At 36.0% G+C, this 27,903-nt stretch overlaps 1 protein-coding gene across 7 annotated transcripts in view; it reads right to left on the bottom strand.

The window, feature by feature from the left end:
• The window catches only part of LAMA2 (laminin subunit alpha 2), a 332,349-nt gene that overhangs the window by 70,234 nt on the left and 234,212 nt on the right, over positions 1-27,903 (bottom strand). For 4 of the 7 annotated variants that reach the window (XM_079297887.1, XM_079297888.1, XM_079297891.1 and 1 more), the window contains 9 exons: positions 26,937-27,054; positions 23,707-23,841; positions 22,962-23,086; positions 19,261-19,347; positions 18,229-18,422; positions 9,849-9,991; positions 9,284-9,382; positions 4,581-4,692; positions 2,053-2,215 (listed from right to left, as the gene is read on the bottom strand). In XM_079297887.1, the coding sequence (XP_079154013.1) occupies positions 2,053-2,215; positions 4,581-4,692; positions 9,284-9,382; positions 9,849-9,991; positions 18,229-18,422; positions 19,261-19,347; positions 22,962-23,086; positions 23,707-23,841; positions 26,937-27,054 (1,176 nt within the window). The remainder of the gene's footprint in view (positions 1-2,052; positions 2,216-4,580; positions 4,693-9,283; positions 9,383-9,848; positions 9,992-18,228; positions 18,423-19,260; positions 19,348-22,961; positions 23,087-23,706; positions 23,842-26,936; positions 27,055-27,903) is intronic. The other 3 variants (XM_079297889.1, XM_079297890.1, XM_079297893.1) reach the window with 1 other exon arrangement.

The raw sequence follows: 27,903 nt of genomic DNA, 5'->3' as shown, positions 1-27,903 counted from the left end.
GCCTGGATTTGAAAAAATTGAAGGGAAACAAGGGAAAAAACTGCCTATGTAAGAGAAGCTTTGCCATCTATGAAAACAAGAAGACTTTACTTCAATTGCTTTTTTCTTTATATTAAGAGAATTCGCTGAAAACATAGGAGAGAATCCACTGAATCTTGTCATTCTGTTCTTGGAGAAAGTTCTGAAAACAGAACACAGACACTGACAGAAAACATCTCACCAAAGAGTAAGTGGGATTAACCACTTCAAAGTGACCATGAGGCTTGCAAGAGCCTTACTTTACTCATAAGTATTCCAGATTGGTCTGTTGAGAATCCATATGTATGTGGAACACAGAGATCCTCACACAAGCACATGCACCTCCAGAGCTCTAAGAATGATTAATTCTTCTCCATTCTTCTTCCTTGCAGAGTGTATCCTATCTACTATCTTACTACATTAATTAAGAAGTTTTATAATATTTTTCTTTAAGAGACAATTTCAGAGAACAACATCTCCAGGGCCCTTTTCTCCTCACTGTGCAATGCACAGTGACTAATTTCCCTTCTGTTGACTGCCAAAATTTCTTGGATCTCAGTGACTGCCTATAAGAAGGTAACCCTTGCCTCAAGATAAACTTTAAGATAAAGTTTCTTAAGAGAAAATTTAATTCAAATCAATGAATATATTCACGCATCTCTCAGTATAAAATGCATTCCTATATCGAGATATTTAAACACTTGTTTAGTACATTTCAGGAAGAATAGATGCTCTTTCCCTCAAAAAAACCTTACTGCATTTTTTACTATTGTAATTTGCTATTTCGCTAGAGTAGGAAATTATTTCATCATAGTCTGATGGTTTCATGTTGGCTGTAGCATTTCAGGACTAATAGCACCTTGTTTGAAAGGCCCTTCTCCAGCCAGTCCTAAATTTGCAGGCAGCACTTTCAGAGGTTTGGCTAAATTTTTCTCATCCTTACTTTTTCCTGGTTTATTTCTGTGTGTGAGTAGAGAAGGCATTGAAGAAGCTCAGTGGAATCAGATGAAAAAGCAATAAAACATTGCTTACAAATAAGTTTGCAATATATTTTTTTTCTCAAGAGAACAGGAAGCAAAGCTATCAGAGTTATGGGAAGAAACACTGTACTAGCAGGATTTCCAGAAAATTACTTGGTTTATAAAATGTAAGATAGGTAGTGCAAATTGGAGTCTAAACTGCTTGGAATTCTCAGCTAATTTTGCAATCCATTTATGTCTCCTTACAGTATTCACGCACCTGATAATTGACATTTTCAGGCCTGCATAACTCTATCCCAGGCAGTTTTCAGATCCATCACAACTCCAATGGACCATGTCGCTGCTCAGCTGGATTCCCTGCTAGTTGTGTGCACTGGTGAAGAGCTAAGCAAAGCCTAGCTCTAGAAATACACTCAAAACAGATGTAATGAACTACCAGAACTTTAAATGCAAGCCAAGTATTTTTCTGAATCAGATAAGTTTTCAGCATTTGGCATAATGCATTATAAACAGCTGCCAATATAATGATATATATATACATTTATTTACAGATAATTAAATAACCAAAGAGCAGGCTTCTAAACTATGTGACAGAGATGGTTTATTCTGACCCACACTACTCTAAACATGACAAAATAAATTCCTTTTAATGTCTACACTATTGAACAAACTTTGTGGACAGTTACTATTTTTATTAGACCAACTAGTTTTGCAGGGAAAAACCCCAAGCTTGCAGAAGAAATTTTTAGTATAAAAGCCATTCATCAGGTCTCAAGCAGAAGCTAAAAACAAACTGAAAAAAATTAGAATTCAATTAGAAATACTGCTGGCACCTGTGGAGCAGGGAAGTAATTTCCTAGAGATTGCTTTCCACATATGTAAGCATTTCCAAAAATGCCAATGCTGTATCAAGTCATACAAAGTATTACACCTTGCTTTCTTCAGCATTTCTGTAAGCCTCAGCTAGTAAACTTGATTGGCAAACATAACAACCACATTTACAACAGTTAGACATTGTCACTAGGACGTTGAAGTCTGGGGTCTCTCTACTCACTTCAACTCATCTTGAGCCATTTTTTCTTGCATACTGAGCACTCTATTTCTCATCTCCATGACCATTCCTTCAGCCTCACTCTGCAGTTCTGGAATACTCTTCTCCCAAGTCTTGTCTTGAGTTCTGAGTGTCTCATTCAGTTTTATAGCCTCTTCATTTGCAGCTGCAGGGGACCAAAATATATTTATGTAAGGAGTTAGTAATTAAAAACAACAGAGAAGCATTCAACTCTATCAGCAAGTGGAACACAACTTGCGCGGGTTATTTCTGCTGTGAAATCTAAAGGTTACTCCAATGCTCAGTAACAAATGTGAAAGCAATATGCATTTCATCAAATCTTTTATTATAGTTCACTTTTTAACACAACAATTAAAGAAGTTTTTATATCCAGTATAAGAAATACTTTGTTCCACTCCTTTTCCACCTGAAAGAAAGAATTTGCATTGAACCTTCAAAACAAGTAGAAGATAGTTTGCTATATTGCATGTAAAATTAAGGAGCAGGCAGTACAAGCAATGAAATCAGGCTTAAATTACTTTTGGAGAACCTCAAAATATGTCATTTTTAGCATTCAAACTTAATGGTGCTAGAAAGAAAAAGCAATTGTGAAATTTTAGAAAATGAAGCAGAAGAGGAGTAAAAGACACCCACAGATGTCTAAACCCACTCATGTGTTTAGCAGAAGATGCCCATAAATGGGAAAGAAAAATATGAAGATTAGAATATATGCAGGTATACTGTAAATGTGTTTGGAACAGCTGGATTATTCTGAACAGATAAGCTGTACATACAGGACCACATTCAAGGATGGACTAAAATCTGTATGCCATAGCACACCACAACATATGAGAATACCCACTTTCAGAAGCAACTAGGTCATTTATGAAAACCAGCTCCATCTTCAATTTTAAAAGGTACTGCTGCCCATCCATAGAGCTCCCAAGTAACTAATTTCTCTGAAATAGCACTGTTCCTGGTCACAGGGGTACTTATGAGTACTTAAAACTAAATCTTTAATTAAAGAAATTAAAATAATATAGCTGGTGGTGGGGGAAGGAGGAAAAGTACTAGGGAGGGAAAAACATCTATTTGAACTGAAGAACAAGGCTGGCAAGTGAGCATGATGATAAACTAAACATGAATACTTTTTGCTAGAAATGTGAACTATGGTAATCAAGAAGAGTACTGAAACTGCCTCTTATCCAGGTCATGTGTATTTGTAGAAATTACTTTGAAGATGAGCTTTAAAAAGGTTTAGATAGTAGGGGAATGGATGCCTTAACTCACAAGGTACCTCTCAATCCTACACTCTAGTATTTAATGTATTCTTAAAATGTTAACTTGGCCACTAGGCAAACACATTGATTTTAAAGTTTTTGTCTACTTCTAAGATGCTGCATAAATTTATTTCACCCCCTCAACGTTTTCTAATGCTGTTTTTCCTACTGCTAAACCTGCTTGAGGAGATTTTTATTTGGTTACAAACACAGGGCGTAAACTTTGTAGAGTCAAGGAAATTGTTTTGCTCATCATTCCAAATTGATCCTGAAATATGAGGCACACAGTCTTTTGTCTCAAAAATTCTCAAAGATTTGTTCACTTTTTCTTGCTGCTTTCCCCACAATTTTTCTTGTCAAAGCTACAAGTCCTAAGAATATTTTAAATTGCTGTTCAGTTCACTTCCAAAGCACATAAAGGGATGCATTACACAAAAGGCAATGTCAAATGCATTTTATAGCACTTGGACAAAAGTGGAAGCTTTCCCTTTCAATGAAACAGGCCTTCAGAAGCATAGATACTAAAACCAGTACTGCAGTGAGTATCTGGAGGAGGAAAAGAAAAGTCTTCTTCAGGTAGAAAACCTTCCTCTATTTGCCAATTATTTTAATTTTTTCAGCCATTATCTTATCAAATAGCTTTATGAAATATACAGTCTTGCTTCTTAAGGCCATCTAGAATATATTTTTTCATAAGTATTTAGTGCAGTGTAAGTGCAGTGAATCAGTCTGTAGAAGACAGAGCATTGGTCTTGACTCCATGCTTAGGTAGGGTTAGCAGTCACTTGCAAATTCTAAGTAGTAGATGTTCATTACCAGCAAGAAGTAAATGCATTTTTGAAGTAAAATTAGTGAATTAAGATGAATTGTTAATGTACCAAGTGCTAAAATTACACCAAATTTTTTACTAATACATATTTTTAACTGCTTTGAAAATAAACAAAAGCTAAGCCCCATTTGTTACTTCATCATAACAGCACTTCAGATAACTGCAAAAATTCTGAATGAACGTGCTATTTTCTTCTAGTCTTTGTTGATAATTACCAATACATTAAGTGTTTATATAAACTGCATACACAGATTTGAACAAAAATTTGAAGACAGTATACTACCTTTTCTTCACTCAACATTTAAAGCACATGATATTTTTCCAAAAGTAAAATCTTCCTCACTGTCTCTTAGACTCCCTTCCCCTACATTCCTCCAGTTTTCTTGAGAAACAACTTAAGTATTTTAAATTTTTCCCAATACCTTCAGCAGCTTGGAGAATGCCTTTGACAAACTGTCCAAGAGATTTTGCTCTGTCATTAGTTCTCTCAGCATCCTGCCTGGTCTGCTCACCATCTGCTGTCACCTTGGTAGCCTGGTGATAAAAATTCAGGGAAAATATAATTAATGAACAGGACAAGGATGCACTATGTTATAATCTACTGGCTGAATCCATGTACAAAACTTTCCTCAGGCCAGAGGCAATCAATGAATTATTGATCAGATGCATGGGAAATGAAATGCTCGGTTCAAGTACACAATTAAATTTTATTACCTTTTCCTTTAAATGGAAATTGGAAGGCTTTATTTTAGGTTCTTAGAAAACCTACTTATGTGCAGCAGCACATCAATGGAGACAGGACGAAATTATCCACCAAATAATAATATCTTTGCTTAAAGGAATGCAGTTTGGAACCTTCTAATAGATTCTTCAGGGAATACTTCCCATAGTTTCACAATTGTGTACTTTTCGATTGACAAAGTGCAGCAGGCATCATGACCTCTTTGCTTCTTCCCCAGAGGTGCTCTCCAAGAGACAGTTCATTCCAACAAGCAAGAAGAACTTTAAATCAATACATTAATTTGACCAAGGAAGAGAAAGAAAAATAAAGAGCAGTTTTATGCAGCTCATTTATAACATATTGGGGTGCTTAGTAAAATTTAGCTTTCTGTTACTAAATGCTTTATAATTGTACTGAATCACAGCAGCAGCAGAGAGACATCTGCTGCAGACCTGAAAAATATGCCAAGGAAAGGGATCATCTTAGGACATTCTACTTAGCTCTTGAGGTCCCTGTTTTTTATTAAAAAGAAGCAAAACATTTCAAGACACAAAGCTTGTTGGGCTGTACAGCAAAGCGATAAAAAAACAAAAAAACCCCACACAATCCAAAACCCAAAAAAACCCCCAATAAATAAAACCAGTAAACCCCCAGCTTTTATCTTCAGGGATTACATTCCCAAAAGATCTTGAAATAGGGTATTATGAATTTCACAGTCTCTGTGAAATGGCTAGAAGGACAATAATTCAAAATGAGCTTAAGTTTTCCCTGACTTGAACTGCACAAGTTGTTTCTTCCTTACAAAAAAACCCCACACTTTTCAGTAATAGTCAGAGAAATAATAGCACTTTAACACATATTTTTTGCCTGATTAGCTTCTAGATGGCAGTCTTCAAGGTACTTTACATCTGGGTTTCTGAAATGAAATCTCTGGCATTATCACTCCACTTACATTTTTGGGCTACTTCAGAATAGTTACACTGAAAGTAATTTACACTGAAAGTAATTTATATGAAAACGGTTCAGGTAAATAGAAATATGCAGGAAAAATTAGAACCCATACTGACTAGGGGGAGTTTGTTCTATTCCATCCCTCTATCAGTAGAAGGACATGTCTTTTCACTTACCCAGTTTTAATCATACTATTGCTACTTCCTCTAAGATTTACAAACCCTTTTTATCTGCCTGGATACAGAACCAAAATATTGTTACAGTCAGCTGTAAGAGGCAATTCGGATAGAAAAAAGGCAAAAATTCCAAATGGTCTTGATGGACCACTGCTCTAACCTACTTGGCATTTCTGATGTTGTTTAATTCTTCATGTAATTGAGAATAGCTTATTATTTATTGTCAAACTCACCACAAGCAGCCTTTCATTCTTTGAGTTTTGTTTGTTTGGAATATTCACATTCAGTTTTATTATACTCTCTAAAATCTCTAGTCCTTTGCTACAAATGGTACATATCCCTTTCTTAGTTTTGATTACTTTTTCTACATTTGTGCTAATTTGAGTTATCCACTTTAACCTCTCTATTTATGACTGAATAGCACGTACTGCATCTTTGTGAAAATTAATCTGTCATTGAACAATTTTCATTTCCTTTCTGTGACAGCTCTATTTAGTACTTAAATCCCATTCAGGTCCACTGAAGGCCTTCTGTATTTTGACAGAATTTCTTTTGCTGAAAAATAGGCTTTTGCTTCGTTATCTGGTCTAGCTTTAATTCCATGAACCATATTAAATGGCAGACATCCTTCATACTGTAGCTGGCCATTCCATGGCTAATTAAATATTTTCATTTTTTTATAAGGTCCTGGTAGTTTTCTACATATCCAATCTACTACAGCTGATCATTTCTATAAGGTCAGTTTTCAGCATCTTCTAACAGTTTAAACAGACCCAACAAACTTGCTATGGAAACAGTAAAGGTCAGGTAGACTGGACCCAGAGCAAGGGTTTGGAATGAGTTTTCAAGAAGTTATTTGGACAGAAATAAAACTTTTTGGCATAAAGGAGATCCCTGCCACAGAAATCAGTAAAGAAAGTATTTGAAATCAGTGAACATGCTTTGGTGATGTCCATGGCTTATACTTAATCAGGCAGATTCCATAAAAGGCTTTGCACCAGCCTGGAGAAGCCTTTCAGCAATTTAAACTATAAACAAATATTAGCAACTATGCACACTTTTTTGTTTTGGTTTTGTTTCTGTGTTTATTTAGTCTGAGGACTTCATCAAGCCTTAAAGAACTCTAGATAGCATCTGGAGGGTGTCCTACAGGAATTTCTCCAGCTAGTGAGCTGCAGACCACAGAAGGAGGTGTAAACACAGACATCACTGTACAGATGGAAGTTCTTGGCTCTCTCTCCAAATGTTCCCAGCTACTGCAAACTAAGTTGCCTCTGCCACTACTTCCAGAAATTTTTGAGTTAGAGAAATTCAGTATTTTGAGAGAAAGGTAAAAGACAAAAGAAGTACTTCAATCAAGATAAGAGATTCTGATCCATCTTTCTTGAATGCTCTCAAAGTACCAAATTAAAAGGGAAGTGGGGGTTTTGATGAAATGCAGTGAACTGAAAGGAACTGAAGACATCAGGCCTTCCTCTGCTGGTAGGTGTGGGAATGTGCATGAAAACATAAACATAATTAGTGCAAGAAAGACATGAAGATCTTCTACATGGCAAAGTTACTGAAGCACAGAATAATGTAAAAGAAGGGAAGGGAGAGCTGAACTGAAGTAAGAGATCATTGGTTGAACAAAGACAACAGGGAAGCAAAATCCCCAAAAGTTTTGTAACGACTAAATACTACTGTCTTCTATATTTTATCTTAAAAATATTAGAATTTTTTTTCATGGAAACAGATTCCTCATCAATCCTCACCAGCTCTTTTCTTCATCAGCACTGGTAGCACTTTGAAAATACAGTGAGCCTGCAAATCAGATACAGCAAAAAACTTTGGTATCTGTGGTGGTACTATGCACTCCAAGTGCCAGCCATTATGTAGTTATCAGCTGTATCTTCATTTGGAAATGAGCCTTGAACACACTGCAACAGGACTCATGATTCTTTATGGAACACTATTCTTATTTACAAATACAGAAGGAGAAAGGTAGGACCTGCCACCAGTTGCCAGACCCTAAATTAAAAAAAAAAACCAAAAAAATGAAACACCCCAAACTACTCCAAACAATTCTGTAAGGATAACTGGAAATCCTAAGGCTACTTAGCCATCACAATGATGAAAAACTGTAAAAAGGGAGTGGTGATAATGTGGCCACCACAATAACTCCCCTAAGTTCACACTTTTGATATGTTTTTTCTTCCAAGAGTTGTTTACGGAAGGTCAGAATCTGTATTATTTTAGTTCATTTCTATGGGTGAAATTGGAAAAGGATATAAAGAGCAACTTTACGAGAGGGGAAAAATTGTCTTAGCCTAAGTTTGAGAAATAATAATAGAAGAAATATAATCTTCCCTGCTTTTAGAGCTGACATGAGTTAAAATTCCAGCTAGACTTAAAACTACTGCAGCTGCTTCTTGCAGAAAAAGAAAAGATCAGACAGAAGTGGAAAAGCAAGCTTTCTCACAATGTCAGTATGTACACACAGATACTGGTGTATGCACGCACATATGGTGTCCACATAAGCAAACACACTTCAGATGCTTTCTTACATACTACCTATTTCAAAATTGAATAAAAATCACACAAAGAAAACAGTTTCTCTGAGAATTTTAGTTCCTTAAGCCATGCACAATTTAGAGACATGATGCTAAAACTGCCTGGAGTTGATGTGATTCTCTGAGGTGTATATCAGTCAGTACAGTACTCCACATCTTTCTTTCTTGGTTTCTTCAACCCACAAGCATGACTTCTATTAGTTCTTTACTTCAATGTACTTTGGACAGTTTTATTTATACTGAGGCTGGTTCGTTTCCCTATTGTTTCTCCACTAGGTGGCACAATTTATATTAGTTTCTTATTGTCTTTACAGACAAAAATGAGGTCTATATTGAAAGAAAACTTTTGTAATAAAAAGACTAAATAGCACAACTATCGAAATCCAGAAGATGCTAACTATGCTCATAAATAGAATCTAGAAGACACATCTTTAACTAAACTCACACACTTCTTTAGTGTCATCTTTTCCAGAAAAGATCATTCTTGGGTGATCTGTACAGACATGAAAAAGCTTTCTTACCTTATTAGGAAGTTGTGCAGAAAATATGTGTCAAATATTGAGCCACAAAAAGAGATTTTTAGAGGGTTTGCTGCCATTTTAGACACTGAGACTAAGAAGCATCTTATAATTCATCTATTCATTCATGTTTAATACATATTCAGAAGATTTCTGTCATTATGCAGCCAACCAAACCCATAGACCACAATGTGATCACAGACATACTCTTGTCAGTAGTTCATCCATTTCTGTCACCAAGGTATCCAGATTTTCTCGCGCTAGCTGAAGAAATCTCTCTGGTGCTCTCTGAGGTGAAAGCAAATGCTGTTGGGAAAGAGATGGAAGAGTGAAAAAACCTGTATATAATAGATGTCAGCACTTCCAAATAGTGAAGAGAAGCAGCATCAAACATTTCATTACAATATGCAATCCCTTTTGTCATTGACTCGTGTCACATTCATCCAACAGGCTTTTTTCAGGAATCTCACATAACCACTTTATAGACCATCAGCATGAAAACAATTTTTTTTTGTATGCAACCTTGCTCTTCTATGCCTGAATTATAACTCCTTGCATATATGTTCAGAAATCACTGTTGCAAAATTTATTTATTGAAGTAAGTAAAAGTAAATAGCTCTAATACTTATTTATCAACCAAAGCAAGCCTGAAATAATTAAATCTTGAATTTTTATTCTTCCCTGAAACTACTCAAAGCTGTATGGTTGAACAGAATGAAGTACAGCTGAACTGAAGCTCTGCTATTTATACATGTGAATATTGCCAGCATACCTTTAATTCCTGTGTCGTGTTCTCAAAACCATGTAACATTCTATATGGAGCAGGCAGTGGACCACTGAGGTTAACACTCAGGATCATCTGGTTTAGTCGATCCAGGTCATTGAGAAGGAGTCCTGTGCATTCATCATCACAAGCTGGGGGAGGAACAACAAAGCTCATTTCTTCCTGCTCAACATTTAAGACATTTGATTTAGATATTGTATGGCACACATGCAATTCTGTGGGAGGTAACATTGTCATACACCACCCAAATATGTAGTGTGAGAAAAACATGGAAACAACAACTAGGGAACAGGAAAGACAATATTGCTTAGGATTTAGTAATGGACAGTTTAATATAAAACACAAAGATCAAAATGGATAGGTTTACCTCACAAAAACAGGAAATAATTACTTTTGTCCACTGTGGACTAGCCAATATAAAATATTAAATTATACAGGTAATTTGGATGAAGTTTGAGAAAAAGCAGATAGGCAATTTGGAAAATCTAAGGAGCTCTGTAAGAAACATAGTATGCTTATGGATTTGATTGCAAGAAAAAAACCTAAAAACATCTCCATATAGCATCATGGCCAAGCATACTAAGCCTGTAATGCAGAAGTTGAAATTATCCAGGTAAAAATACTGGCAGTTTTCTTCTAAAAAATGCTTTTCCCTACCTCTTTTCACTAACCAGCTTATAAGCTTTTTATGCATCATTCTTTTCTTGCAAATATCCCTCAGGATGAAAAATATTGTTGTGTGCTGCATATATAAAAAGAAGTTTTCATTTCCCCCCCCACCCTTGCTTTCGATTAACTATCACAAGACATTCTCATCTTGTGTCCTTTATGCAGCAGGCAGGAGAATTCTTCATTCTTTAGAACTGAGTTGTGGGAATACCTTTCAGTTTCTCTGCATAAAGAACTGGCAAACCCAAACATCTCAGGAGATGAAGCAAACTGTGAAACAATGAACTCACTGGTGATGTTAAGAGACATGGAGAGCTGTACCTGGAGTTTTACAAGCGTGTAATTATTTATTTCAGCAAAGCTAGGCAGTTTAATAGCTAAAAAAAACCCCACTAAGCAAAGTGCATGTTTTTGTAGAAAAGAGAATTTTCAAGAAAGAATTACTTCTTTTTTTCTGAAATCTATTCTTCATGTAGATTAAATCTTTTCTGTTCATTAAAGTTTTCACAGTTACTTAAATATGGTTCTTATTCTGTTGACTGTTCAATATAGCAATGACAAAGAGTAGAGTCAAATACAGAGGGGAAAAACAGTAAATTATTTCCATACATCATGAAATGCAAGTGGTGATTGAAAAAGAGACAAGGTAGATGATAGATTAGCATAGCAAGAAGTGGGTGTAGAAAGGTAGATACTACTGCTATTTTAAGACTTTCTTTTTGCATTTTCATTGCTTCTATTTGCAGACTTCTTCCTCCTATTTCACAGCATTTTGTTACATAAACTGAACGGTGCTGGAACTGCAGTCAATAACTGTGGGCATGATACATTCTGATTTATGCTCCTACATGAAATTTAGCCTCCCCTCCAACTTATTATCATCCCTGTTCTTGCCATCTGTGTGCTTGCCTTTGAAGCCTGAGAGAATTCAAGGAAAAGCAAGTTTTACAGCAAAGAATGTTTTATATAATAAACACCTGTTCTGTAGCTGATCAAGAAGGTAAGGAGACTTGATAATAATTTTGCAGGATGAAAATAAGTGATCTTTAACCTGAAAAGAGTTGGTCTTTATAGTTTAGTTTTTGCTGGGTTTTTTGGGGTTTTTTTGTTTGTTTTTTTTTTAGTTTGCATATATTATTTCACTTAAGAAACAAGTGAAATCTATTCACCTTCAAAATTTTCCTAGTGGTTGGTAATACATTGCTAAAAATTTGTATGTGTTAAAGACAAACTCAATCCACACCAATAAGAAAAAAACGAACAGCCCATGAAGAGATGAAGTATTCTCAATGAGTGGGCAATCGATAAACGAGTGTTCAGTATAAATTAACACCTCTTGCACAATAATCAGGTTGAAAGAAGGAACTGCATCGAGTGAGACCACAGCTGAGTAGATGAGACAGGACTAAGCTACTCCAGTATGCAGTCTGTAATGTACTGTAGCTATGGGAAATATTTCAAGAGCATGATTATATTTTGCAAGACTAAATACTTCTGTGTCTATCTATAAAGCTGTCAGGATAAATTTGTGTCTAATATTACCAAATGCAGCACTAAATTCAGATCATTACAGCAGCACAAGCATGTCAGAGGCAAATCATGCAATCAATATTACAATAGTTCAACAAGCAATTAATGCAAATTACTGCATTTTCCATTTTCATCACACTTTTCCATGCACACCAAATCTCTAAGGATTTTGACTTACCTCTTGTGAGAAGCATGTCCAAAGTATGCATGCCAAAAGAAATTCTTTTGAGTCTACAGACATCTAACCATTTATTGTATCTTACAAAGAAACATAATGTGCAATAAAACAAACACATCTGAGTCACAATGTGTTCCTCAAATTGAATGATTATCTGGCACAATTTTGCTTTAATACATTCATTTCAGTGAAGATTCAGAAGACTGTTATGACTAGGAAAGTTTTGGTCTAAGGGCAACCATGCAATCTCTCATGGGAGGTGGTGATAGTGACTCTTCAGTATCAGCTTCCTCTCATTTCAAATAAAGTTTTGAACTACTGTTAATTCATTAACCTGTTGGCTATTACCTATTTTTTCCTCATTTTGATACTAGTCTCCAAATAATAAAACAGTCTTCCTGTGGCTTCCAAAACAGAACCCCAGTAGAGAGCTGAAAGCTTTAGCTTCCTTGCCACTGCTGCTGGCTTTAGGTAGCTTACATGATCAATATGTCTCAACAATATATGAAAATTCATACCCAGATCAGGGTCTAAAACACCTATTTGGTTTTATTTCTGATTTTTATTATTTAGAAATCCTCATCTGTTGGTTCTGATACATACCAGTAATAGCTGAGCTTAAATACTCCTTGAGTTGAGTGAAAGACAGGAGTATAGGTCTAAACTCAATAGCTCATGTATCACAAAAATGGAGAGTAAGTGATAGCTTATCAGCTTCTGATAAGCCAAGCAGAAATGTCCTAATTGAGCCCATGCAGCCTGAGAAGCAGTTGTCCAACACAGACATCAATTTAATTCTTACAGTTGAGACACATGGACACACAGAAAAACTCAGAACACTGGAGAAGCCAGCCCAAGGCTTCATAGTGTTACACTTGGGATCTTTCTTTACAGCTCACTCTGTGAAGGGTCCCAGCTCCTTATGAAACAAGCACTGTGTAAGAGCTGGGAGAGGCTTCATTTCACCAATTCTACAAGATCTACCTCTGCCAGAGACGGCATCTCCACCTAGTTCTGAACTTGGAATGGCTGAGGCCATGGAGCTCCTCACGGTTTCAAAGGGAAAAACCTTGATTCTGCCAGGACCAGTGGCTGGGAGCCCCCTTGTGCTTCTAGGGTTGGACTGTGATAAAACAGAGATTGACAGCTGGGAAAAAACAACCCCTCTCATTGCAAGCATCAGTCTCGAGTGCAAATACTTAAGTGCCCAAGACCTGATATTAAAGGCATCTCATAATGTAATTTTTTCCTTCTACCAATATTGAATATTTAAATACATAAAGATGAAAGTTTGTTGACAGCAGCAAGGCTGTGGATCTTTTTCTTTTTTTTGGCCCCACAAGACTGAGTTAAGGAAAAATTCCTAACAATGAAATATCTGCTTGATCTGCCTGTGCCATGATTGCTTCCTATTCAGTCACATAAACTGCTTTACATTTAGGCTTCTGCTTGACCCTAAGGAACATTTGTGACAGGAGCATATATCCAAGGAAAGGTTTTGTAGTTTGTGTTGTGACACATCTTAAAACATTGAAGACCCTTTTTTTGAAATCTCCATTGTAGTTATGACAGATACCCTGAAAGCATTGAGGAGGTGAGTTCTGACTTGCCATATAATTTACAGAGCCACACAACAATAAAGCCTTGAAGTTTTCACCAGGATCGTTTTGTTCCATAAATATGGCACAGCAGTGAGCAGAGTCACTGTTCCAATAACATTGTCATAAAATTGGCTTCTTCATTTTATGTACTACAAACTCTACAACTGAAGTGGAATGTCACAAGGTATAACAAAAAACACACAAGAGGATTACTATTTCTAAGAAAATGCACGATTGCTACAGGCTTGATTCAAAATCTGAGAGAAGATTTGGAAGAACTTTTGTCATACTTGACAGTATACAAGTATGCTGGCAGCACTATTAAAATTAGTTTCCAACCATCACTATTTATTCTTTGGGTACTGACTTTTTCAAAAGAGAAGGGGAAGGGAACCTACAAAGTTAATTGCTTGAGTCAAAAAATTGCAAGACAGTATTCATCAGTAGAGTGTTATGAATAACTATATAGGACAACCTAGATGTTTACTTTAGCGGGGGAAATAATCTAGCTGCTAGCCATTAGAAACTTTTATGATGTGTAGTAGACCACACTCTTGTATTACTTTTTTTAAATCTACTTTTTGGATATAATTTTTCATTCCCTGATGGCATCCTAGAGAGAACAAAATTGTTCCGTTCTAAGAATATAATGGGAATGGAATTCTGTCTGTGCCATGCATCTATAATTACCTTACCATTATTATTTATCTGTAAGTAAAATCTTCCCCCTCAAGCAGTGGCTTTCAAAATAAATATGTATTCTATTTTACCTGTAGCTGTCTAAAATATAACTGTTATAACACAGCACTGAATAGTGACATGCACTAAGCAACTGAAAAAAAAACCCAGTAAGAACCCAGTCAAACAGATTTTCAGCTATATCAGAAATACATCACCTCAGTGAACGTGCATGCTTCTTTGCTTTTTTTCCTTCACCTTTTCACTGAAAATCTTCACTTAAAAATACTTACGTTAAGGAGTATGTTAAAATTTAAATGTCATATTTAAAGAAGAATGCATTACGATATTTTGGCTAAAATACTTCTCTGATCTGATTTAAATGTGCATCATTTGGTTTTTCAGGTCATATTGTGTGGTGACCTTTTACAGAATTTGCCAAAAATTCATTACTTAAATGTTATTCTTTTTTAAATATTCAAAATAAAATTTCACTTTCTGAAACATTAACAATACCATACTAACAGGACAGGTTAATCACACTATGTCTTATACTACTTACAAACACTTTTTCCAACATGGGTGACTGTATTTGAATGTATTTTCTTTAAGTTAGACGACTTTACCACCTAACTAGGGATTCTTCACACTTCTGACAGGTGCAATGCAATTGCAGTAGTTGAAATGGAACTACAAATGAGCAAAAGTAGGTACATGCACATGTATTCAGCTCATTTTAACTACTGAATGCAAACAGGAATCTGCTCTTGACACTAATTAATGTTCTGTACATTAAGAGTACCATTGCTCGTTCTTTTAAGGTTTTGTTACAACCAAAGCTGGTCAAAAGGGAATTCACTGAGGGTCTTCCAATTGGTTGATATATGAAAGCAAAAATATTGTATACAGAACCAAATTCTCAGCTGTATTAAACTCAGATTGGAACAGCTCAGTATTCTGAGAGCAAGGAAAGAAAACTGCAGGGTTGCCCCAAAGGTGTTTCTCATGGCTCTTTGACAGGACAAGGACTATTAAAGCACATTAGGGGCTGCAATGAATCCCCACCAAAAGCTGCACTTTGAAGCCTGTGACATACCAGACACTGTTTACCATGGGCAAATTCTCACAAAATCTAGGCTTGCCACACTCTCCTTGCCACAGACCTTGCCACCACAGGCTATATAGGTTATTGATCAGGTTTATTTTCTACCATGTCTGGGGTATTTGACAGCATTAGCAAGGGCAGGTTTGGGGTAATATGGGTAATGAGGAACAGCCTCTTTACACATGAGGAAGACCATACAGTAAGTGCTAATAGGCATAAAAAAATGTCTGCTGAAATATTAAACTGCAGGATTTGCACTTTATGATATGGTTATTATCTATATGGTATCAATAGTAAAAAATTACTTTTTGTGATAGGGAGGTTTAAAGTACATCCCATCTGTTCTATGTGTGGTTCTTATCTTTATGACTAAAGAAATCTCATTTAATATCTTGTTTCTGGTGGTCAAAAGACATGTCCATATGCACATGTGAAGAACTGTTTTTATGGTGAAAACTGAGTACTTAGTTTAAGTAAAAATGCCACTAAAGATAGTGTAGGTATATTTCAACACATTGAAATAAATTACATTTAAATCAGAGATTATAGCAAATAACATCTTTGAAAGCAAAAAGGTGGAAAATTTCATTTGCCTGAAAACAGCTTTTTCCATTCACAAATAGGATTTTTAACCTTATTATTCACACAATGAAATAGCCTGATTAACAAATTGAAAAACCATTATAAAGGATAACTTGCACTTAGGCTGTTTTGTACAATGAAACTCTGTCTTCCTGGATACCCAGAAGACTTTTCAGAATACTGATAAGGTAGAAGACTAATAAAAAAACATACTAATCATGCCTGTGATTGGAAAAATGGGATAATACTGGCATTAATGTAAGAGCTATTCAGGATATTGAAAAATGAAGTAATTTTCATGTAGATGCCACTCTGTAAAATACAGTCCTTCTTTTAAAATTTCTTAGCTGTAACACTTATGGACATGCAATTACAATTCTCTTTGACATATAGACCACAAAATGGAACTCAAACCATAGTTATTTCAGCAAAGGGACTACTTACTCCAGTTGCAATCATTTCACTGTTCAAAACAGAGCTTATGATACTAAGTTCAGAATTAAGTCCTAAACTACATCACACTGCAGAATAGGAGAAATTTAATTTTCTGAAGTACAGTACACTTTTAACCAATGAAGCAATGCCATGTTGTTAATAGTAAATAAATAGAAGCAATTATATAGATTTCCAGTAATCTATAATCACTGCCTGGGATTCAGGACTGATGCAAAAGCACTTATTTCAATGGACTTAGAAGCTTAATTCTGCTGAGTCCTGGTGAACTGTCTGAGAGCTGATCACAGCCATTAGGCTGAGGGAAAAAATGCCCTGCATTGTGTAGTTCCTGATCATACATTCCAAATGTCTTCCTCTTTAGGCACGCCAAGAAGCCATGCATTACATTCTTGAATTATATGATGGCTTCTGACATTTTAAGCATTTATTTGTTTATTTTTTAAGTTTGCTTTTCAAATGTTTGCAATTTGTTTCTACAATTTCATTTTAATACTAGAGAGGTGTGCACCTCTGAGTATTGAGGTAAAAAATAAATAAATTGTTTGGAGAAGTAAGGAAAAAAAAAGTAGATGATACCTACTTTTCCTGATGTTACATGTCCCTCACACAGACACCCCACTCACCATAAAAAAAAGCTTCAATTAAGACAAATCATTTAAACCAGATGCCTTGTCAATATTTTCAAATGCGCACAAATTAATAAATACTATATACTGTGGACTTACTGGAACTCTACCAGTATTCTACTTTAAAGTCAATAATCATGGCATTGAAGGGAAAAAAAAACATCACATAAGGTTAGTCCCTCCACATCCTGGGGGAGATGGGGAAGAGGAAAATGCCTTACTTCAGTCAGGGCTAAACAAGAATTCTAGAAAGATTTTGCTACATTTTTTTAGAAGATATACGCATACAATATTATGTGATATAAGATTGTGGGCTCAAACAAGTACTATCCAACATAACAAAAAAAAAAAAAAAAACAAGGAAAAATATAAGAGAAGAACTTGGTATGTATCAAAACTGAGGGTAGGATAAGGATACCAGTACTGTAAAATATAAATTTGTGTTTTAGGCTATTAGTTCTCTACTTTTAACAATAGAAGTTCTTTGCTGGATATAGTGTACTGTCATTCCTTACATCTTTTAAATTCCAATGGATGGTTGTTGAGCCAACATGATCAATTAATCCTTAGTAAAAATTTTGTATGTGCCTCATTGCATAGAGCATTGCAATTGTTGGTTAAATATTTAGGACAACACTAAAAAATTCACCAAGAGAAATACTGTCACAACAGTACCAAAAACCTTTAGCAAAATTAAAGACTCTGAAAAGCCAAAAAGAAGACCTTCAAAGTTTTTTTGTCAATTTTCAGTGATAAAATTAAAAATCATTGAGCGTTTTCTTAACATCTCAAGGACCAGAGCCAAAGTAGCAAGAAACCTGGAAATTATTTTCAAAGAGACCCACACAGCAGGTTTACACACACTGTTACACCAGCAGGTTTGAATTTCTGAAGTATGACAAGCAGAGTGAGAAGTTATGCAAGATCCTGTTAGTGTACGTACAAATGCATCTGGTGCCGTGGCGCGCATGCCGATGCTCACAGCCAGCACACTTCCACCCCGTGAATCCCGGCTTGCAGGTGCACTGCCCAGTGACAGAGTCACAGGGGACAGGCACGGAGCCATATGGATCACACTCACATGCCTGGCAGGACCCTCCTGGAATCTGTGGGTTTCCTGTGTAGCCAGGAGAACACCTAGACATTGCAAATACAAAACAAGGTTTGTCCAACTGAGATGCGGTGCACAAAGAATACTTAGCAATGTTTTAATGTAATTCATATGAACATTAACAAAGCAACCTTGTTGCTTCATGATCAAGAGAGAAATATTGCAAACTGTCCAACAAAATTACTTCTAATCAGGACACAGAACAGACTGGATACAGGAGGTATGCAAATTGATTCCACATCCTTAAGAATTTTCAGTTAAATTTCTATTAAACAAAAAAACCCCAAACATCTCCCCTATCATTGTTTGGCCTATAGACTTAGCCACTTGTGGTTTGTGTCAGACTTGAAATCTGGTAGACATTTGCCAATTTTGATCATCTTAATCCCTCAGTGTTTTGATGGATGAGATAACAGAGGCTGTTCTCAATTTGGCATTAAAAGTTTTGTATGTAACTGTCTTTCACAGTCAATGCTCATGAGGGCACAACAGTCACTAACTAAAACAAAGGGTATGAGTGACATCAAGATACATTATTAGCATGGCATCTAATTTCAGATAATTTTTTTTAACTTCTGAGCCCTGGAGGAAAAACCCCTCACAAATCAACAACTAAGACTAGGACAATATCTATGATATAAATATATCATATTTGATATAAATTGATCATCAATTTAAAGCTGTGTATATAAAAATTGTCTATGTTGTCTGAGTTTTAACAGCATATAATGGAAAAACAAATTATCCAAAGGCATGCATTTAAACAGTAGTAAATATATGCTTGTAATATGGAGAAACATTTATCTCCTTTATGCCTTTTCCTCATTTTATTGTCCCTCTTTCTGCTTTTCCCAATCATCCTACCTTTGGCAGTACTGGCCTTCATATCCAGGTGGGCATGCAGTACACCGGTAGTCATTCGGTCCTTCAGCAACGCAAGTAGGGCTAAAACTAAAACAAAAGTAAATAAAGATTTTTTTTCTACTGTCTTGCATAATTTCACTTTGGTCACAGTGCAGAAGGGCCCATGAAGTTCCACTCTTAATGGAAATGGCAGCATTTTCTTATCTGCTTATAAAAACCTGAGAGAGGTCTGTTCTTTTTGTCACAATTTTTGCGAATGCCTTGTTTTGACACAGTTTGGACAAAGGCTCTAAGGGCTGAAGGCTTGTGTGATTGAATGGTGCTGTCACTCACATGAGCAAGCAAAGGAAGCACTGGGAAGGATGTGAAACAAAAGATTTAGAAACTGAGCTAATGAACATTCAGCCTTTCCAGTCTGATTTCATTTTATTTTGAAGGAAATGAGATAAGCTGGGAAGAGTTTACTCGAAGATAAGATATGAAAAGAGAAAAGGAACCAAAGTCATAGGCTGTGTGGAATCGACCAAAAAAGACAGCATCAGACAATCTTCTCAAGGATGTATAGGGAAAGCCCAGTGTACAGAGAAAAAGAACCCTAAAAACTACCTCCTTCATGATCAGGGAGTGGTCTTGTTTTAATTATTGAAGACACTATATTTTCTTTTCTAAATCACTATACTACTGACTGTAGTGTGTTTCTGTGGGCACTGTGCAAAGTAGTGTTTCATTGAAATGTTAGTGTATTTGCACCTGCAAAGGGGCAGGTAGAGCAAAAGAGCAGAAAGAAATATTAAAATGGTGCAAAACTATAAAACTCTTTCAGCTCTTTGTGGAAGAAGAACTAGAAAAGCACAGAGGTGGCCAGTGGTGAGCCCAAGGTTCTTTCTTGGTACAGTACAGTCAGCATCCTCATCTAACTTGCTTATAGTGCATTAAATCAATAGTGCTTGAACTAGTATATAGAATTACGCCTTTGCAAAAAATGCAAACAAATTGATCTATTACTCACAAACTCATTATCCAATACATTTTCAACTCCATAAAAATAGATCCATACTAGGAACAATTCATTCTCTCCATTCTCTCTGTTATTTTTTTTCCCTCCAGCTCATCATGTCTGAAGCTGACTGCTGGTTGTACAGCAGCATAAACACAGTATTTAAAACTTTAGTGGAGTTTTATACAATTTCATAAATAAAAATAATTTCACTATACCATCCACAAATACCATCGTATCAGTCATGACATAGCAAGCTAATGAGATAGCTCATTAGCTAGCTGCATTTCATGTACATAATGATTACTTGACTGCCATAAAATAGCTGCAGGTAGACTTTTTCTTTAATAGCATCTTGAAGAGCTTTAACTGATCTGTACAAGATACAAATCTAAGGGTTGATATTCTCATTTTCCACTTTATACTGTAGCTTTAAGGAATTAATTTATGCTACTCTATTCATCTAAAAGTCAGGCATTTAGCCTAAACCAATTGTTCAGGCATCCTCTATCAGCACTGGAAAATGAACATGTACAAACACTTATATACATATTTGAAACATCTCCTTCCCTGTCCTCTCTCCAATGGTGTTTTCATTTATGTTTAACATGAGTGAGATGAACAGCTGTTGGTCTTTTTATTTACTACACAGCTACCAAAGTTGTTGATGGCTGTGGCTAACAGAAACACAAATCCCTTCCATGATGTCTAGAGACATCTGAGCTAAGCTCGATTAAACACAAGCAGTTCTGTTCCTGGACATGCTCAGATCTGACTCCTTTCTCAACAGCATTAAGAAATTGGATGACTATCTCATGATAAATTGTTTTTAATAAATTCAGACTAGGTGTTATTCTCTTATCTCCTGTGAAGGTTTATGAAAGAGAGAGTCTCATGATCACTTTCATATGAGCATGACACAAAAGGCTGTGACAACACCCACAGCCATGCAGTCTATGTGACTAAATGAGGTATGGGCACTTTTCTTGCTCTCCCTTAGACAGCTCAGAAACTTGAGTGTGTACCTAGGACACCTAAAGGGCGTTTAAAAAAAATAGATGGTGAAAAGACAACAGGATATGGCTTTAATCTATAGAGGGGGAAGTGTAGATTAGGTGTTAGGAGGAAATTCTTTACTCAGAGGGCAGTGAGACACTGGAGCAGGCTGCCCAATTAAGTGGTAATGCCCCAATCCCTTGAAGTCTTCAGATGGGGCTTTAAGAAACCTGGTGTAGTGGAAGGTGCCCCTGCCTATGGCAGGAGGGTTGGAGTTAGATGATTTTTAAGGTCTCTTCCAACCCAAACCATTCTATGATTCTGTGTTACACATACTACCCACAGTCCTGTAGAGCATTGCAGCAATACCCACTTCCTGAGTTCATGTTAGGTTTAAATAAGATACTGAAATGATCTTGGGAGCACAGTGTGGAGAATCTGTCTACATTCTTGTAGCATAGTGCCATAAACAGCAGGTGAAGAGCCCTGACATTTTCTGATTTGACACATGTATTTTTGGGCAACTAAAGGTTGGTTCCTAAGCCCCCTGAAAAAAATAGGATGGAATATTTACAGCCCTTCATACTGCCAGTTAGTTACATAAAAAGTTTTTTCCAATATTTGCTGATTTGCTAAACTGAGAAGCTTGGTTGGTCTTGTTCTTTGAAACTTGAATGTCCTTTACAGATACTAATAGACAGAATATATAATGAAGTTGTAAACAGAAAACATGCATGAAATGGGCAAACATCTGAAAAACTTGTAGTTAAGAATGCATTATAGCTTTCTGAGATAAAGGATATTTCTTTCAATACCTGAGATTTGGAAGTATTCTTAAAAACTCTTGCTGCAGATGAAAGATAATGATGTCTTTAATAATGTTTGAGAAAGGACTTTCCTTCTTCAAAATAAATCCAAGACCAATGCAAAATGATAAAATTAAGGAAGAAGAAAAACAAACCCCCTAAATTCTCAGCTATGTTGACTGAAATACTCACTAAAACATCATAAAGGCCAGACAAAGCACAGAAAAATAGTTTTACAGAACAATTCCAGCTTTTCAAAAGCCCAATCAGGAAACACAAACCTGTTCAGAGCACTACTGCAGTGTGATACCAAATATCATTAAGAACTTCTCAGCAAAACAACAAACAAATCTCAAGTCTAAAGTATCATCTGTTGGGAACACATGCAGAAGCATTGTGGAAAGGCTCATTAGCATAAAGTAACCAATAAAATTTATGCTGCAATAACTATAATGCTTTTAAATTATTCTCTCTTTCACAAATTGCCTAAAACTCATGTAACATTAAATAAGGAATCAATAAATTCAATAGTGGAGCAAGAAAGGCACTGCAGCACATTTATACCAACATAATATATAAGACTTTTTGTAGCTCCCTTGTGGCTACGTTGTACTTGGGTTTTGCTCTAGCTCCATTTATGAGAATACCTTTAGAATACACACTCATTATCTTGAGTATTGCATTTTCTAGGACTTATTAATTTATTCATCACAAATTAGCAAGGGAGCAATTTCTGACTTTTAAAGAAAGATCAATTAGCAAAAGTAGATAAGAAATGTTTAGTACAGCTTCCACAAGGCAATTCCTTTGTATCCAGCCATCTGAAAAAGGACGCAGGGAGCCCAGAAGGAAGCTCTGGCTTGCTGGAAATGCAATTCTGTGCCATGGGTTTGCTGACTTACTTGTTACTAGAAATGGGTAGGGGGCAAGCACAAGGCTGACAGTCATCCGGAGAGCCCTGGACAATGCCGTAAAATCCTGGCGCACACCTCTCACAGTGGTGACCAGCTGTATTGTGCTGGCAATCCTGCCCAGGAAGGAGACACAATGAAAGCTCTATTTTGATAATTACAAGTAAGCAGACAACATTCTGCTCCCAGCCTTAGGGATTCAAACTTACTGTGATACAATTCCCCTGATATGATTCTCAGCGGGAATGCTCGCTTTAAGCTTCGATCAAATGCCTGCTGAGTAATATATGGGCTTAAAAGGAGAAAGAATACAGGTCTGTAGCTACAGAATTTCTTATCCCATTCATCCTTTCTTCCCTCCTTTGTTCCAGCCATTGGAGAAGGAGAAATAACTAAAATTCAGTCTTACTGTACCAGGTCAGTTTATTACTGTCTGTAAGAGCAGATTTGTGTTTACTGTATGACACTTGGTACATTGTTTCTTTGTTTTGCAGGTGTCTAGTTTTTATTTTTACACAAATAGTAGTAATTCAGGAGTGAAAAAGCACCACATAATCTGAACTCCTGAGAATCAGAAAAGTTCAAAACTTTGCTGTTATGACTCTCCCTGAATTTTGACACTTCAGCTATTCAGTAAAAATTCTATTAAAATATCATCTTCTCATTTTTTAATTATTATCACAACTTAAGAATTTTACATTGATTAACTTGGTGCAAAAGTTTAGAAGTGTAATACCTGACAAACTGATGTTTCAGGGTCACACATAGTGCTGTGTCCATGACACTGACATACAGCACAGGTGCCTAAGGGCTGAGCAGGTGTCCTTCCCGCAGGTGGAGATGGTAGTCTATAAAATCCTGGAGAGCATGACTGCAATAAAAAAAAGATGCAGAAGAAAACAGATCATTACAGTGTGGACTGTGTATGGGGAGCATTGCTAGCTCATCTTTCCAATCACCAGTTTTTACAAGTTGTGAAAAGAATCTGACAGGCTTCCAGCTGTGTTACAAACAATATACAGTACTTTACAGATAACAAGAGCCAGCCCTAATTGGAAACATGGCTGAAAAATCCCTGGAGCACTCCACTGGCATCAGGCTTTTATACTACAGCTTGAGAGATCTTTTGTTCAGATGCAGAACACCTTTCTGTTCTAACTGTGCATCAAACATCATTCCTTTCATTACTTAAGAAAACAGTTTGTTTCCAAAATATTTTTTTTTTTTTGCGTGGACTGTGGAGAGCAAGCATGATGAGTTTGTTTCCTTCATCCCTGCTATGTTTTTCAGGTTCGACAAGCTAGCATCTGCCTACACACTACCTGATGGATAACAAGCAAAAGCCAAGTAATAAACAAGAAAATGGCTGCCTGGCTGCATTATTTATAGCTATATAACTTAAAGACCATAAAAGTACAGAATTCAAAATGTTAAAGGTTTTCCATGTCTTGAGAGTTGTTTATCCATCACTAAGTCTCCTCTACTGCAGCTTGGCAAAAAATTCCATGAATAACCCAAAAATTGCTAGCAAAGCTGACACATGCAAAATCAAACACTTGATCTTTATTGTAGGCTTCTTAAACAGTTCTGTGGAAGCCCTTACACAGCCCTCAGAAAGCACACAGCTATGGCAGCATAAAAACACAAACAGGAGCATTTTGACAGTTGAGACCATTAGGAGAAAGTGCCTACAGAGAAGTCATTTGTCCCATGTATAAATCCCACCACCTAGTGGTGCCAGGAGCTTGTGAAGGCGGGCTGATGAGATCATTTCCTACTGATGACCACATTTTCTGCTTTTCAGAAAGGAGTGGTACACTTTTCACACAGCAATAAAATGGATGCAAAATAAAACAGAAGAGAATCTGGAGTAAGTAATTTTTGTGACCAAAAGCAGGATTCTTCAGTGAAGCATTAGCTGACATGCTAGATTTATTCATATACCACCCCTCTGATAGTTTTATAATCATTGCCAAAACCTCCAGGAGTCTAAGTTATGGAAAAAGTATAAACACAATTATTTTCTTTAGAATCACAAAGAAATTAATCTTAACTCATTTCTGCTTTTACCCTTCTATTTTGAGTTAGACCACATTAAGTTCCCTGAAGCATAGAAAAGTCTATCATTCTTTTTCATGGTTTGTGAAGAATTCTAACCTAGATAAATAATCTCAAAAAAAAGTAATTCTGTTTCTTACAAAAATATCCCTTTTTTCCCCTCCCTCTCTATCCCCATAAGTGTACTTGTCCAAACAAGGTACAAAACACAGCTTTACAAGTTCTGAACAACTTCAGAATCAGATTATAAATACATGGTACATCCTCAAACAAAACTAATATCTGGGTTTTTTTCTTATGTGCCATTGACAGTCTTATCATCTATTTTGGTCGAAGCATTTCTGAGACAAAACAAAACACAGACAAAAGATAAAAAAAGACTTTATTTTTAATTGCTAGTTTGGAAGTTTTTTCAGAAGCAGCCATTAGGAAAATTCTTACCACTGCTTCTGCAGCCTACAACGAGATGTGGAAATAAAACAAGAAAAAAAAAAAAGGAGTGAGTGATATAAACTTCACTTCTAGTAAAAACTGCTGTGCATATAGTATTCACAATGCTATTATACAGCTAAAGCATGGCGGAGACACATACACCCTGTTAACACCTGCTTAAAAAATGCCAGGATGTCAGGGGTTTTTTTTCTGATGAAGTTAAATAAACCTTCACAGAACACACCATAACCTTCACTGAGCACACTAAAAATAAACTAAGTTATGAGTATGTCAAGATCACACAATTAAGAATGAAGTATGAAGACTGCAATTGAGACATTTATTGAGCCCCTGGAGGGTGTGAATTAAAAAAAACATTCTAATTACATTATCATATATATTTTTTTTTTCTTCAAAAATTCAATCTGCTACAGTAATTAAAACAAAATATCTGTACTTCTAAGCAAATCTTGGAGTACATTACTTTCTCATGTATTTACACAAGTTTATGTGTATTATCTTACTGAAATAGTGTGCAAAGAAAATTGCTTCATTCACTTTCTTGCACACCTTTCCTATAAACTTAGTGTTTCTGTTGGCTTATTTGCTGCATATGCAATCATGTATAACATCCAAAGGGATCAGAGCTCTCACAGATAATGAGCTATCTTTCCCTTCATTTACTTTAATTTTTCTCCCATTGGCAGTTTGTGGGAAACCCTTACAAGATCCCACTTAGGATGTTTGAGGTGTTTGCAGAATACTCAAGGTGTTGTTCCCTTCTACCTCCACCTAAGAATTGCAATCAGTGAATTTAGAACTGCTCGTGCTGATTAAAAATGAAAATATGGTATTCTGAACACAGAAAGATTGGTGGTCTCATCATCAAGAGCATGGATAGTCAGAAATATTAACTTGTGTCCTGCACTCCTGTATTGTATCTTAAACGATTTCTCTGGTACCTATCATGAAATCCATTATACAAAATCATACCAGTCAGCTGATTCTCTAGAACACTTGGGTATTTTTGAAATATGCAATCTTCAGCATGAAATTCTAAGTAAAAAAAAAATATATAGTGCATGTATAAGGAGCACCCAAGTCACTTAGTTGACCAACACTTTTGCCCTGGTGTTTACTGAATTAGTATTTTACTATTACAAAAGTATTAAACCTTTATATGCTCAAAAATTATCTATTAGGATCAGTCACACAATTCAGCCTCAGTGATGCTGTCCTAATAAAGCTCATTTTCCTGTATTCTAAGTATTTAAGTCATTGCCATGGTTTCTGTGGCATATTTGCCTACAGCAATAAAAAGAGATAGAAATACCTGTGAGAGAAAATAAGTAATTAAATTAAGGGTGAGTTGTTTCCAATTAAATGAATTCACTCTCAATTACTATTCACACCTTGACAGTGAATGGACCAGAGAAGACACAAAGACTTTTCCAGGGAGTTAGGTCAGTACAGTACCTCACAGGATAGACCAGAATAACCCACAGGGCAGTCACAGTTCTCTATCAAGTAAGCCTGAGGAGATATCCCAGACACAGGGCCACCTTCAGCAACTTCCAGTGAGATCTCAGAAATCCTGGAGAAAAGGAACAAACACCTCTAATGAGATTAGTCAAGCACTAACTCAAATCCAGTTACTTTGCAGTCAGCTGGCATGGAGGAAACAATCTCATCTGGTTGTTTGTAGGATTTTTGATCTACAGCAGACAAACAACACTGTTTTTTGCATCTCCCAAGAAATTACAAAGTTAACACCACCTCTGGTCTTACCTTCTAGTGCAATAGTATAACTAACTAAATCTCCAGATTGATTCTGTCTCTTTCTTTAATCTCTTTTCAGCCAAACTAACGAAAGTTAACATACAAAAATTCATATCTAATTCTTCATTTAGAGGGACTCATTAAGGAAGTGATGACTCTCAGGGGTATGGCAATAAAATTGTCCTCTAAATGAGCTTTTAATGAGGTAGCTACTTAAAAAATAACATAAAATCTTGGCTTAGCAACTAAAGAATCCTAGCAAGCTCTAGAATAGATTTCAAAGGCATTGGACATTTGCCCTTTTAGCAGAAATTTTAAGATCAGTAGCCAGGTATGATTTCTTGTTTTTTCTCTTTAGGATCGTTTAGACATATAAACAAACAATTTAAATTTAAAGCAAGCATGAACTACTACAGAAACAACTGCTATCTGCTATATCAGAAAGGGATATATTTCTAAAATTTTAACTTTCCAAACATTTGTTGAATTGCATTAATAATAATATTCTTTCCTCCCAGCCACTCCTTGTCTTTCCAGCATGAATGATGACCTGCTAAATAGGGTAGAGTACATTACGGACAAAGACAACAAATATAAAATCTAATGAAATACACTTAATCCTAATGTATCAGAATGCTGTACTTTAGGGTTACTTCTTTATTTT

Source organism: Erithacus rubecula, assembly GCF_903797595.1.
Source record: "Erithacus rubecula genome assembly, chromosome: 2".
Taxonomy (NCBI): Eukaryota; Metazoa; Chordata; class Aves; order Passeriformes; family Muscicapidae; genus Erithacus; species Erithacus rubecula.
Note: the sequence above shows the minus strand (reverse complement) of the source record. Positions and strands in the feature narration are given on the sequence as shown.